Source organism: Anoplolepis gracilipes, chromosome 12 (assembly GCF_047496725.1).
Source record: "Anoplolepis gracilipes chromosome 12, ASM4749672v1, whole genome shotgun sequence".
Taxonomy (NCBI): Eukaryota; Metazoa; Arthropoda; class Insecta; order Hymenoptera; family Formicidae; genus Anoplolepis; species Anoplolepis gracilipes.
Genome location: NC_132981.1, coordinates 1985834 through 2001606, shown reverse-complemented (window position 1 = coordinate 2001606; position 15773 = coordinate 1985834). Strand labels below are relative to the sequence as shown.

Genomic DNA, 15773 nt, shown 5'->3' with positions numbered 1-15773 from the left:
AAATAACTTGTATTATTTACAATACATTCAATTGTAATTAACAAAACAATCTTTTACCTGTGTGAAAATTTCATTTGGACACATAGGAAAGCACTCTTTCTGGAAGTTGTTCGGAGCTATACTATCTTTCGAATCCGACAAGATGGCCACTCTTGCTAACATTAACACTTTCAGTAAAACACATAATATCATATTTAACTTAATAGATTTGTCCTTTTATAACATTTGAATTTAATCAGCTTTCGTGGAAGTAAATAATTCCTGGAGGTTTAGCTATAAATATTAATTTTATCGATATTATGGATAATACAAATGTACTAATCAAAATGATGTTATTACGTATATTATTCTTTGAAATTTGTTCGATATATTAATCGTAAGATATTTTCCAAAGTTACTTTTCAAAATTTTTCTTTATTACCGATTACAATGCATCTTATGAACGCTTAAATTATAAAACTTTTGGTAAATAAACGTTTACTTTTTTCCACGAAAGTTGACGAAGATGCTGTGAATTGACATGTATATATATTCGACTGAAAGGAAAAAAATGTTAGTCCGCTTCTGTAATTCCTTTTACTATAATAGATAAATAATTAAATGCAAATAAACATATAATTATTATTTTAATAAATTACAGACAATCTGAAACTTCCAAAATTACAGATTTTCACTACCATTACCACTCATACCACTATTCACGCGCAAAATTTTAATTTACTTAGATATTTTCTATGTATTTTATTTTATTATTAAAACCTATAACTGACAATTGTATCTCTTATATACACACTATGCGTGCTCTGAGGACCCACTATTCGTGTCTGTTGCTCTCAACTTTGATGGTCTGTAATATGTGAATATTGCGGTTTGAAGACAGTGACGTATAACGGGCTTGCATTGCTTTGTGATTGCTGGTTATATTGGGCATATTATTAGAATTATTAGCGTATTAGTGACAGTCTGAGTAATCGATTTGTAGTAATTTTTAGAATAACCCATGATTTTTTGTTGTGCTTGTAATTTTCTTTAAGAAAGATACTTGACCCTACTTCAAAAAGAGTTTCGCTTTCTAAGAATTGTTTGATCAAAAATTATAATTAATAAATATGTAAATTTTGCTAAATCTTTCATCTTTATTTATTAATAAATTTATTCTTTGACATAAACATATCACGTTTGATTAGTAAAAAGATATTCTGATTAATTATTCTTATAGATATTCAGTACAATTACAGACATATTTGTTTATATATTTAATAATTTACATATTATTTTATTTTATTTATTATTATTTAATATAACATATACATTTTGTATACAAGTATACATGCATACAATTGAAAATGAAATATGAAAATGTATGAATGTCTTTAAAAAACATTCATGCATATAATAATAGCGATATTTTCAATACATCATAGATGTATCAAAATTTGTTTTCACTGGCAGTGATATACATACATAAAAATTTCATTATTTACAAAATTAATAATTGCGCTGATTATGTAATATCCACTAGACTCAGTAAAGCATCTTCTACGTCCTTTCTCAATGCTATAATATTTTCCAAACAAAGTTTAAAATTCGGTCTGGCATTCTCTGCATTCCAACAACGCATCATCAACTGGTATAATTCTGATGGACAGTTAAGGGGCATCGGCAACCTGCCTCCCGTGCGTACATAATTTACCACTTCGACGTTAGTTCTGCCAGTATAAGGTTGCTCACCCAACGATGTAATTTCCCACATTAATACTCCGAATGACCAAACGTCGCTCTGGGAAGTAAATATTCCGATGACCAAAGATTCTGGTGCCATCCAGCGAACAGGAAGTAGACCTCCTCCAACCTAAAATATGATTTTAACAAAGTTAATTTTCTGATAAAGTTGTTTATTTTAAGAACATGTATGTTAAAATACAAAACTTTGATTTCTTTATGTAAATAAAATCAATATATTGTTCCTTAATTTCTATTTAAAGTATAAATGTACAATATTATTGTGTACGATATTAAACGAAAAAAAATAATTTTAAACAATTTAATTTTTTTCAAAAATTCATTTTTTAATACTTATATAACCTTGCGGTAATAGTCATCCTTGTAAACATCTCTAGCTAGTCCAAAATCGCCAATTTTGACGACACGATTCTCGCGATCTCGCGCCGATACTAAACAATTTCGACATGCAAGATCTCTATGTACAAAACGCAATTCTTCCAGATAGCAACAGCCTCGCGCAACATCTTCGCACATGGCGAGCAAATCTTGCAGACGCAGAGCGTGCGAATCTGATGGTTGCAATTTTCGATTCTCTCTCAAATATTTTAGCAGATCACCGATTTCCATCAATTCCAACACGAGTAATGGAGAATCTTTGTCTAAACAAACGCCCAATAATCTTAGCACATGTTCATGTTGAAAGCGATTCATAAGCCTGGCCTCCTGTAAAAATTTCTTTTTCTCTTGCAAAGAAGCATCTTCTCGAAGCATTTTTATAGCAGCAGGCATCTCCATGCCCGGATTTTCTAAATTCTTCACATTTCCTTGAAACACCTGTAAAATGTTTGTCATTAATTTAAATACATATATTATTAAAAATATATAGTTAAAAAATATTATTAAAAATATATAGTTAAAAAATATAATTTTTAATATCAAGCAACAATGTATATTTCATTTCATATAGTAATATAATTTAGTTAAATATAATGTAGAGCATGTGTATGTTGTGTCATTAAAATTTTGTGTTACCTAATTTCTTATGAAAAGTTATTTATGCGAAAATTATTATAATTATCTTTATTAAAAAACATGCCCATATCTATTTTAATTTCTTGTTATTTAAAAATAAATAGCGCAAAACATTTCAATGAGAAATTAATTTTTACCATTCCGAATGCACCGCTACCAAGAAGTTTTGTTAGTGTAATTTGCTCGCGTTTGATTTTGATCAATGTATATTCATCCGAATTATACTGCAACATAGGATTGTATAATGTATTGAACTGAATATTCCCGCTAGGTATCTCATGTAGAATCGCTAATTCGATGTCGGTCATTAAAGAAGGTAAAACTTGCTCATTACCTTCTTTGCGTTGTCGATACACTATTAAAATTACAATAGTATATTGTACTTATCTAACAATATGCATATATTTACATCTAACAATAAGTAAGTTAACTTTTTCAGAAACGTACCAAATATACTTACAATAGTAAAAGCAGCAGACACAAATTAGTACAACGACAATAATTATAACGACAAACGGTGTTGCAGTGCTCAAAATATCATCACCTTAATTACGCAAAAATATGGTTTTAATATTTTTGTTTCAAAACTTACTTCTACTTCTTGTAACTTTATTATTTCTAATTTTTAAAATTTGATAAACATTTTTAGATTGTAAATAAACATTTAATATGTGTTATGGTATCTTCTTTTGCTTACCTAATGTTGAAAAAGTAAATCTTCCATCAGATGGCCATGTAAAGTTTTCCTCGTACTCTAGATATCTCAGTATCAAGTGAAACTGATATGAAGTTTCCGGTTGTAAATTTTTTATGTAGAATGTTACTTTTTCGTTATAGTTCCCTTTAATGTTGTTTGTTGTTTGCCAATTTTCTGTCAAATCATTTTTGTATTTTAACGCACAAAGAACCGTCAGATTGGTACTCGGAATCCAAGATATGTTCATGCTGTTTATGCTCACTCCGCTCATAGTTATATTGTTCGGTTCCAAGTATGTGCGAATGGTCTTACTTGAACTGTCGTTGTAAAAATCGCTGAAATTAGCAGGATATACACGCACATATATCAAGTACTCATGTGCAGATAGCAACTGAATTTTTGTAAAAAACATGCCATCTGCCGTATATTGAGGCATTTTAATTACTTGTTCCCCCGTGTGTGGTATTCTGTCTAGCAAAATAAGTGACTTCCAATGCACTTCGTAGGTAACGGGCACGCAGTTCAGTTTCTTGGGCGGCATCCATTGAACTGCCACTATAGTAGATGTCAGAGTTTGAACCGTTATGTTTTCCGGTGCATTAAGCTTGCCCGGCTTAGTTCTTATAAATAGTGTGTCATCCGAACCTAATGTAGGATTCATCGATAACTGATCTACGTAAAAATTGCTTAGATTTAACTGCAATTCGTATTCTGTAAGCGGCGTTAAATTCTGAATTTCATAATGACGCTCAGACGTCTGCACTTTGAATGTCTTTGACTTATTAAGGCCATTGTCTAGACAATGGCTTATGTGGATAGTATATAGAGTAGTAGGTAAATTGTATTTTTCGCATCCATTCTTGCGAACCGGTTTCGTAAAATTTACAATAATGCTGTTTGTCAATACTTCCATTATTTTAATGTTGTCAACTTTTTCTTTAGGTGTCAGACATCTGGTCGGAGGGTATGATTGTAAAGATTTACGGAAAGCATAAAATCTTGTAATTGAGTATGGCATTTTTATTTTTTGAATATATTTAAATGCATTTGTGCTCTCGAGACGTGCATATATTTTTTTCAAAACATAGATTTCATCATTATCGAATGTAGAAATGTATATGTTCGTCTTGTCCAACGTTAAATCATTAAAACTTTTTGTATAGCTAATATCTGTGGCATTTAAAATGATATTGCTTATACAAATATTAATGTCTGTCACAATTACGTAATCCATCGATGTCAGATAAATTAGCGGTTTTTCAATATTCATATCGTCAATTATTATGGAGAAATACGTTGACAACGTTGATGCATTAAAAATGCAGGAGTATATATTGGATGTCTTTTTTTGAAAGATTTGTGCGTGTTTTCCAACGAAATCTAGTTGCATTAACTTTGATTGATTTGAATTATGATATAAAATTCTAAAAAATATATAGAATATTTTAGTTATTGTATTATACATTCTTTCGAAAATATAACATTATTTAAAGAATAGCAAAAACTCATATAGTAAATATTCATTTTTATGAATATGTGTCAATTTATGTGACCTTTTAAGAGAAATGATCTTAATTACAAAGTCAAATAAATTTGCAGATAAATTACAAATCTTTAATGGAAAAATTGTTTATTTTTTTCAGATAAACGGCAGTTAACGTACCCCATATTTGGCAGTACAGTTAAACCATGGGACTTTGGTATAATTAAAACCTTATCAAATTTGACTATGCCATTTTGCCACATTGTTAAGTCGAGCTTCATAATGACAAATGTAGATAACTCAAAGTCAAATTGCTTCCAATACAGATTTCTTGCTATCCAATCGATGCAGAGATTGCTTGCATTATTTTGAAGGCGAGCTATTTTTGTCATATTATTATTTTCATTCATTTCCCATGTCATTAGATTTCTCGTGAAATCGATCCAATAAATTTTATGTTCCGCTATCGAATAAGCGACTTCTAACACATTTTGTACGGAGATATTAATTTTTTTAGTTTTTGAATCCAGGTCCCATATATCGATACCGTCATTCGATACTGTCAATAATTGTGGTATTGGATTTTCATGTGCGGTTGATACATTTAAATCTGTGTAAGGACTAACACCAACTTTAGTATGTGCTCGTACTCTAAAATAGTATGTCGTGTTAGATGTTAAATTTTGCACCGTATTCTCCAATTTCGTAGCGGAAATACTTTTATCGTTGCAGATTGAAATCATTTCTTGATTCTTTATAAACCAACACTGCACTGTGTAACCTTGTATTATGTCATGTGTAAATTCAGGTTGGTTCCATCTGTCGAAGAAAACAAAATTTTATTGGTTTTATATTTAGTAAATTTATAACAGAATTAACGTTTTTATATATCGTTAAATTTGAAAGAAATATATACTAAAAATGTATATTTGTTACCTGAAAGTCACAGAAATGTCTGTCTTACTTATAAATCCATTGTGGAATTCCACGAATGCTCTAGGAGATGTTGGCTTGCTTGAAATGTACTCTGGAATGTACTCTACAAATTTAAATACCGGGATAATAATACTATTATGTTCAAATTTTTAATATTAATAACTGAATATAAAATTATTGAAATTAAATAATTGTTTGTAACATTTTAAGTCTGCCATTAAAGACAGTAATTACTTCACGATTATGCAGCAAAGCACAACTTATTTAGGTGTTGTGCGATCAATGACATTTGATACAGCATTTGCTCTCAAATCTTTCTGGTCTTCTGGTAAGACGTCAACTATTATATTTTTTGTTAGACGTTAAGTGTGTGAAGTAAAATAATTCCTTTTTTGTTAGCATTTTAAGTCTGTCATCTAAGATGGACAGAAAAAGGCTGGTGCACTCACTTATTTTCGTAGTTAGATTACCAATGTCGCTAATTAAATCATAAGACACCGTATGGATGATGAAGACATACTGTTCTTCAAGCATTAGGTTGTCCAGCAGAACCTCTCTGATTTGCACAGCATTCTCATTAAAACTATTATCGTTGGTTTCGCTGACGTTTCTCGTTCTCTTATCCTTTGGATTTTTTATTGGCCACCATCTTATAAAATAAGCCTCGATACGACCTTTTGGTCGCAGCCATTCGAGAATTAAGTTGGTAGAGTTCATGATTTGATATGAATTGATATTTGAAACTGGATTAGGCCCTAAAATGACAAAAACAAAGTCGCGCTAATAATTATTTAAATATACTCTTAACTATTACTAAAAATTATGGTATATATGTATTATACTTACTGATTGTGTAATTCATTTTCAATGAATGCAGACTTTCAACGTAATGACTGACAGTGTTTACTTGTATAATATATCTCTCACCGGGTGTCATATCCACTTTCACTTCCGTGGCACGGACATTTAAGGACTTGATCCAGCTATGATCGTCTTGCGTACGATATCTGACGAGATATTCGGTAAATGTTGAATCCGTCGGAGCTTCCCAATATATGACAAAAGTATTGCTTGTGATTTTCTCGATACTGAGATTTTGAGGTGGATGAGGCACTAAATGATAATTCTGATTATTAATAAGACTAACAAACTTGTGTGTTTAATATCAAATACTGCATTTAAATAAAATATAAAGTCTAAAGAATTTAGAGAATAATTATTACTTACAAACAGCTTGTACAGAAACACCCGGCTCGCTTCGAAGTCCATGACTAATGGCGTAAATTGAAATGCTATATAGTCCACCAGGGTAAAGATCTCTTAAGACGATATCATTCGATTTTGTAATCGAAGTGTTTACACTTTTCCAAAGGTCTCTTCTGCGATAGGTTACTTCATATTTTGCATGCTTATAATTGATATTGCTCTCCCAGGAGATGTTCAAACCTTTTTCAAAAGTTTTTAGATATTTGATCACAGGACGGGCGGGATACGTCGCTTTATATATGACAGTTTCGTTTGACTCGACTTTATTGCTAATTGCTTGTACTATTATGGAATAATTTGTTCCGGGCAGCAGAGTCAGAATAACCTGTAAATTTAACAATTCTGTCAAAATATTAAATCCCAATGAATTAGGCAACAATTAAGAAAATTTATTTTATTGAATAATTTATAAAACCTTTGTTTTATTATTAATCGTCAAAGTGTTACTATCACCACCAATCGTCGTTTCCACCTCGTGGTATTGTAACTTGTAACTGTCTTGTATACTGGAACTCTCCGGAGTCCAGACAACTCTCACTTGATCAGCTTCTTCATCGATCGTTCTATAATCGTAAACAGCTTTTTCATCGATCGCTCTAAGATCGTAAACAGGTAGTGGCTCTAATAAATATACAAAATATATTAGGAAACAATATATTTATTAAATAATCATGCGTACATTAATCGAAGCAGGCATTTTTAGAGGCACTACATGCAGAGCCGACAACGTACTCAGAGTGACATATCTGCTAGCCGGAAAACTGGTAATGTCGCCAGAAACCGTCATCACTAATACTTGATACGTTTTGCCAGGCTCTAAGTTCTTGAATTCCCATCTGTTTTTATCGTGTCTGTTTTGCCTGATTGGCGCGAACTTCCGATCACTATTGAGTGATATTTTATACATGTCGAATTCGGAAGTTCCATTGGGCGGATTCCAAAATATGCGGAAGGAAGTCGATGTTACGGAAGATTTATCTAAGGTTACATTGAGGGGAGGCAACGGTCTAGTGCGATACTCAGCTATGAACGGCGCGGACGTTTCGTTCTCAGAAACGGTCTGCACGGAAACGTTGTATGCTCTGCCTGTAATATGAAAAAAATTAAGAAAAATAATTATATAACTCGTTAATTTTTATTTATGACTTGTGTAATTTTTATAAAAGGATATATCTATTTATGTTTAAATATTAATTAAAATTTTATATCACGATTTAATATATATAATAAATATTACATTTTTTTAATCTTAATTGTCATCAATAATGGTTGATTTATGACAAGCTTTAAACCAAATAACTTTGTCCAAAATCTCTGTGTATTTGTTTCAAATTTTCTATATAATTAAGTCTATTAATATTAAATATTTAATACATAAGGCATTTTTCTTTCAAAAGCCAAGCAATTTTACTTTAAATTTTCATAACATACGCTTTTCTTATTACTCAATTAACTTTCTAAGAAATACCGCAGGTAACAGTTGTGATAATAGATTTCATTGCACTTGTACAATCAAGTAAATTAAACATCTGCAACATATTAAGTAGAATGTTTGATACAAAACTTAATTAAACTTACATAAATGCTTCTTAATTATTTGTTTTATATAATGAATAAATTAATTTTTTTAACATATGTAATTGCTTTTTATAAGTCTGCTTAAGGTTTTTTAAATATATTCTTGTTTTTTTTTTAGAAAAAATAAGTAATAATACAATTGTCTTATTGTTAGAGTGATATCTTCTCCAGCTGACCAACTTCTATACAATTTACTGTTATACAAACGTACAATTTACTTGTTTTAGAATTCATCAATGAGGCCGCTTCAATTTCAACGCGTATAAATATTTTGTAACATATACACATTGCAACTTAAAAGAAAGAAAAAACAAATGCATTTCCTGTTTCATTAAAATTGATTTTTCACAAAACGTAACAGTGTGTCTTAAAATACGTTTACGTAAATTACACACAATGTTGTTAATTTGGTATATCCGATAGTGCCTAGCACATGTAATTACGTGACAGCAAACAGCTGACCTGGAACGAGTCCTTGAAAAAATGCTTCTTCCATATCAGATGCCTTCTTCACTACATAGAGAACGGATTCTATGGCATCCGGTGGATCTATACTAATTTTGTAGTGCGTGTATATTCCGTCAAAAAAAAACCTATAGCATGTTACCAGCAGGATCGTTTCTTCTATGAGATGGGCATTACAATTGTTCGGAGTATTCGGTACTAAAAATAATTCAATGACATATTTGTATGCGAAATTTACAGAAAAAAAACTTAGGCATTATTTTCAATTATATATACTTGTTGTAAAGATTCTGCTGGTGTAAGCAACGCTCTCCTTGACATCCAACACGGTGAAGAGCTGAAGCGAATACGTAGCACCGGGAATGAGATTTCGGAATGTATATGACACCGAGTGGACTGGTATGACTTTGGTTTTAAGATTTCGAATATCGTTGAAACTCTGCGTCCGCAACAGAAAACCGGAATAATTCCCTTGGACCGGAAGTGACCAATATACGATCGCAGTTGTTCCATTTTGTACCGATACTGTCAAATTTCTAGGTGGATCGGGTGCTAAGAGAATGAAATTTTATTTTGACTGACCTTTTACTTAAGAATCTCTATTGCATGTCTTTTAATTATTTATTTATGTAAATAAATTGTGCTTTTAGACGATAAAACTGTTTAATTCGAAAAGTAGCGAAGAAAACAAATTGTCTATATTTATATAAGGGAGTTCTGTAAAAAAAATGCACTATTAAAAATAATTTTATCGCACAACACTCGATCCACGTACGAGTCGTAATCGAGGCGGTCCACGTCAGACAGTCATGAAGAGTACTATTGCTGTAATACAACCAATATTCGTATCTCGTCCCAGGCAAGCCCTTAAACTTTACGACATCACCGATCTCGGTGGCGGCTATAGTGGTATTTGGCGGTGGAAAACCAACAGGTGGGCTGTAATCTAAACGGTACCAAGACCCATTCTGGTTTAGATTATCTGGTATCTCGATTGCGAGATCAGCCGAGTATGTGACCTGTGGCAAAGCACGTAAGAATTGCCGTTAATTTGCACGCATATATCATATTTGAAAATTATTCACTCAAAATTGAAATGCTTCAAGTGAGATTCCAAAAATTGAAAGACAGTTGTTTATTGGAAACAAATAGTATATCGATATACATATATATATAAGTATAATTTGTTATATATCGCGGATTTACAGTAGTATGTACACATTGAGGAAACAAATGCGTCTCCGGAGAACGTAGGAAGGATACGAATCTATAACATTGTTGTTGCCGCGTTGATAGAGGATTTGCTATAAATGATGTTTGATATATGATCATGAAATAATTAATGAAATAACTTTATTCGTAAAAAAGTAAATATCTAGCTGTATTTCTTCTAAAATACATAACATGAAAAAATCATTGAATATAGAATATTCTTTTAAATATGGAATATCACATAAGACGGATCCAGTTCTACGAAATAGAAATTTAATTCTTTAATTATTCTTTAACTAAAAAAGGACAACTGAGTGAATGTTTGAAACAGCGAAAGATCATCTCTGATTGATCTATATTTCAGGCTAGTCAAGTCAAAAAATTGCGAAAATATAGTAGTACATACATATCGAAAAACAACGCGTTCCTAAAAAACGTGGTAAAGATACGAATCTATAACATTATTGTTGACGTGTTGATAGATGTTATAATTGATGTTTGGTGTACAAACATCAAATAATGATTAATTTTATTTGTGAAGGAATAAATATCTACTTAAATTTTTTCTAAAACAAACAAAATATGTAAGGGAACGTGGGGTAGAACGGTACCGCAGGGTACAATGATGCAGAGTTGATATCTTTTTACAGATGCTACCATCTCATGAAATATGTTGCAATTATTGCTATTAGGTGTTTCTTTCTGCGTACTGTTATCAGTGGTCGCAATATTTTTAGTTGAAAGTTGTTATAAATTATTTAATGCACTTGCTGTGCTCTCCGTGACTGAGTTATAATTCTTCGATATATTTACATAAGATAAACAATGATAAAATCTATTTTTTATTACCGTAAATACATTTATGTTTTAAAATGATATTTTCTTATTAATTTCATACTGTTTCTATGTAAATATTGATAAATTATAATTTTTTATATGATCAAAAGTAAATAAATACGTTTTCAGGCATAATGAAGTATTAGCCCACGAATAGTTGTACTTTTTATTTTTATACTAGAGAAAGAAAGAGAATATACATAGATGCTGTCTTTCAAAATTAATACCAAAAATTATTACATTAAAGGATATTTTTCCATGTTTTAAAGAGAAAAATATTTATTATAATGAGAGAATTGTTTTTACTTATTAATTTATAGTTATCATTTAAAAATACAAATCTATATTCTTATGTTCTATATATCATATTATAATACAACTTTTAAGAAGTTTTAGACATCAATGTTAACGAAATAAACAAGTTTTGGAGGTAGTTCATTATATCCCGTATGAAAAGCATATCACGAAAATCTAGGTTTTTATTAAATCAATAATCTCGTCTATTTAAACTATTATTTCATAGTAAACTTGTTTTTTTTCTCAAAGTGGATATTTCAAAGAATATTTTTAGTAAAAAAAAAATCGATTTATTTTTTTTAATATCTTAAAAACTTGCTAATGCTTACGTTGGCCGTTCTACCCCACGTTCCCCTATACATTTTTCATTAATATAAATTATGCCTTTGAATATGAAATGTCAAATAAGATGGATTTTGTTATGTAATAGTGATTTAACCTTTTAACTTTTTAATAAAAAAAAGAACCGCTGCGTGAATATTCGAAACAGCGAAAGATTAATTTGTTGACCTGTATTTTAGACTTGTCAATTTACTCGATTCGAGAACGCGTCTAAGCGTCTGTTTTTCGAAAAGTATAAGTTGCTTTTTTTTAACACTCTTTCTTGGTATGGATATAACATATGTCAAATAGTTTTTGTATATTAAAAAGAAAGTTACATAAGAATGGGTTAATAAGAGAGCTAATAAGAAAAATTTATGACTTTTTTTTAACAAATAAGTCATAAAAAGTTTAACATTTTTTAATTGTTGCTGTATTTAAACTTTTGCTTATAAATAATTCGATTTTTTTAACTTATAATTTAGTTTTTTTACTTTGGTTTTAACTTTTTCAACTAAACAACTCCACTTTTACTTGACATCTTTCTTATAAGTGTATTCAAAATCGTTGTAGTTTTAACAATATTTATATTTATTTAAAAAATAAATATGTTTATTATTATTATTATTTTATTTTTATTTTTTTATCTTTCGGAAATTATAAAAATCGCATGAATTTATGTATTTAGAAATTTTACTAAATTTATTCTTTCTATTGTATTTTTAATTCAAATCTTAATGCGAAACAGTGTTGATATTTTTGATACTTATATTTGTTCAAAATATATATTGATATACATTGAATGATAAATTGCATATAAAATCAAATGGTAGAGAGTGGCTGTTATTGCGCACATGATTTAACTATTGACCTCAAAGTTAACTGATACTTAAAATACAAATTGAAATAATACCTAAAACTGTTTTAAATATTAATATTTTACAATATCGATATTTAGCTGTACAGAAACAACTATCCTTAACTCAAAGAATGTTAATTCTTTATATAATGGTTGGTAAATATATTAAATATAATTTAGTACTAATTTTACTATATAAAAATAAATAAATATTTAGAGTAAATTGTTTTAGATATATTGTTTTAAATCAGAAAAATGAGTGAAATATAAATTAGAAAAAGTGTCAGAGCAAATGTTATAAATATAACAGATACTGTAAACAGAATCAACGGAATCATTAATGTCAAAAATTGCTATTCTTAAATATATCAATTACAAAAGCATGGATTACGATTATATTGCAATAAACTGCTTCAAAATTAAATTTAATTTAATATTATATAATATCTACTTTTACTATGTGATAATTTCAAAATGAGAAATTGACGAACACTACACTACATTATACATTCTTACTCAAAATATCAATTTTGATTACGCATTATATAATTTTAATTATATATACATAAATAACTTGCATTATTCACAATACATTTAATTTTATTATATATATTTAACAAAATAATCTGCTTTACCTGTGTGAAGGTTTGATTTGGACACATAGAACACTCTTCCTGAAAGCTGTTCGGAGCTATACTATCTTTCGAATCCGACAAGATGACCACTCTTACTAACATTAACACTTCCAATAAAACACATATTACCGTTTTCAACATAATATTTTTGTCCTTTTATAATACTTGCATTTAATCAGCTTTCTTTCAAGCAATTCTTGGTAGTTCACCTATAAATATTAATTTTATCGATATTCTGAACCATCGAAATGTACTAATCAAGTTGATGTTTTCTTACGTATATTATTTTTTTAAATCGGATTAGTATATCAATCTTGAGATATTTTTTCAAAGTTACTATTCTTTATAACCGATTATAAAGCATTTTATATAATAAGTTTAAATTATAAAACTTTTTATAAATAAATGTTCACTTTTTTTTCCATGAAAGTTAATGAAGATGCTGTGAACTGACACGGATACATCCGATGGAAAACAAAATAAATGTTATCAATTTTCTTTTCTAGTTCCTGTTAATATATAATATATAATAGTAGACAAGTAATCAAATAAAAATAAATATGTTGTAATAATTGCTTGAGTGAATTACATACATTCCAAAAATTACAGAATTACAGATCTTCACTGCCACTATTCATGCGCAAAACTTTAATCTACTTAGATATTTTTTATATATTTTATTTCATTTTATTTTATATTAAAAACTGTAACTGTGACAATTGTCTTTTTTATGTACATACTCTGCGTATTCTCAGGACCTACTATTCATATCTGTTGTTCTTAACGGTCGAGAATATGTGTCTCATGCAATTGGAGAAGAGTGACTTATAACGTGTTTGCGTTTGTGTGATTGGTGATTCTATTGATTATATTAATTGAAATCATAGTACCAGTCTGGGTAGTCGATTCAAAGTAACCATTTTAGCTGAACCATGACTTTTAATTTGCTCTGCTTGCAATTCATTTTTTTTCAGAAAGATACTTGGCGCTATTTCACAAGGAATTACGCTTTCTAATAATTGTTTGATAAAAAATAATAATTAATAAATATGTAAATTTTTAAAAATGTTTTATCTTTATTTATTAATAAATTTTTTCTTTGACATAAAGATATCACGTTAGATTAGTAAAAAGATATTCTGATTAATTATTCTCATAGATATTCAGTACAATTACAGAAATATTTGTTTATATATAATATTTAATAATTTACATATCATTTTATTTAATTTATTATTATTTTATATAATATATACATTTTGTATACAACTATACATGCATACAATTGAAAATGACTTATTAAAGTGTATGAATGTCTTTAAAAAACATTCATGCATATAACAATAGTGATATTTTCAAATATATCATAGATGTACAAAAATTTGTTTTTACTGGCAGTGATATATATTATACATACATAAAAAATTCATTATTTACAAAATTAATAATTGTGCCGACTATGTAATATTCACTCAGTAATGCATCTTTTAGTCTTTTCTCAATGTTATAATATTTTTCAAACAAAGTTTAAAATTTGGTCTGGCACTCTCTGCATTCCAACAACGCATCATCAACTGGTATAATTTTGATGGACAGTTGGGAGGCATCTGCAACCTGCCTTCAAGCCTTGGTACCGCACCTTTACTATCTTCTTATAATGCTTGTATCTTACTTTCGATAGCCATAGTAAATATAGTAGATGGTACAACCGTTACAACCGTGTCGTGCTTTATTAGACAGTGGCTCTCAAGCTAACTTTATAACACAAGCATGCCCTAATCGGCTTCGATTAAATTCTTATTCAAGTAATATTAAATTAACGGGAATTAATGAAATGGCGAGTAATACAACTAGCGCAGTAACATTAAAATTGCAATCGCAAATGAACGCAATTTCTACAACTATTGAGTGCATATGGTTCGATCGTATCACAGAACGTTTGCCTGTGTCTTCAACCAAGCGAGAAAAAATTTTAATACCACATAATATTAAATTGGCTGATCCGAATTTTCATCGGTGCTCGGATATTGATATATTAATAGGAATCGACTTATGTTGGTGCAACTAATTTGTGTCGGTCGCGTAAATTCATGTCAAAATCATCCGACACTTCAAAAAACACATTTGGGCTCGATTCTTGCCGATCGGTTAGATAATGCTACGTCTCACGTATGTACATAATAGAGAAATTAAATCATTTCATCTTGCAATTACTAATGAACAACTACATAATCAATTAACAAAATTTTGGCAAATAGAAGAAGAATTTTGCGCCAGTGATAATTATTTTGTAATAGAGCAATTTTGTGAGCAACATTATATTAATAATGTATCTAGAGATAAATTAGAACGATTTATAGTCAAATTACCAATAGATGAAAATAAATTGAAGACACTAGGTAATACTCGTGATATAGCATTGTGGCGTTT

General features: G+C 29.5%; 1 protein-coding gene across 2 annotated transcripts; it reads right to left on the bottom strand.

Moving 5' to 3' along the window:
- Positions 1-1341: 1341 nt before the first annotated feature.
- Positions 1342-14137, bottom strand: LOC140671905 (proto-oncogene tyrosine-protein kinase ROS-like). Of its 2 annotated transcripts, XM_072903620.1 has the most exons (16): positions 13344-14137; positions 9958-10201; positions 9459-9734; positions 9180-9380; positions 7872-8225; positions 7555-7760; positions 7101-7464; positions 6720-6986; positions 6323-6628; positions 5874-5976; positions 5118-5756; positions 3455-4878; positions 3218-3301; positions 2895-3112; positions 2086-2559; positions 1342-1852 (listed from the first exon to the last, which is right to left on the bottom strand). In XM_072903620.1, exons 1-16 carry the CDS (start codon positions 13482-13484, stop codon positions 1505-1507), a joined length of 5649 nt encoding a protein of 1882 aa, XP_072759721.1. In that variant the 5' UTR covers positions 13485-14137; the 3' UTR covers positions 1342-1504. The 2 variants fall into 2 exon arrangements, with proteins under 2 accessions (XP_072759721.1, XP_072759722.1); XM_072903621.1 differs by lacking the exons at positions 9180-9380; positions 9459-9734; positions 9958-10201 and having other exon boundaries at positions 1343-1852; positions 13344-13480.
- Between the last annotated feature and the right edge of the window lie 1636 nt (positions 14138-15773).

Excerpts from the sequence above, each read along its gene's own strand:
- LOC140671905 (XM_072903620.1), bottom strand. The coding sequence starts at position 13,484 with ATGTTGAAAACGGTAATATGTGTTTTATTGGAAGTGTTAATGTTAGTA. Across the intron at positions 7,465-7,554 it reads CGATTAATAATAAAACAAAG|GTTATTCTGACTCTGCTGCC; the intron begins GTTTTATAAATT and ends TTAAATTTACAG. Across the intron at positions 4,879-5,117 it reads ACTGTACTGCCAAATATGGG|AATTTTATATCATAATTCAA; the intron begins GTACGTTAACTG and ends TATATTTTTTAG.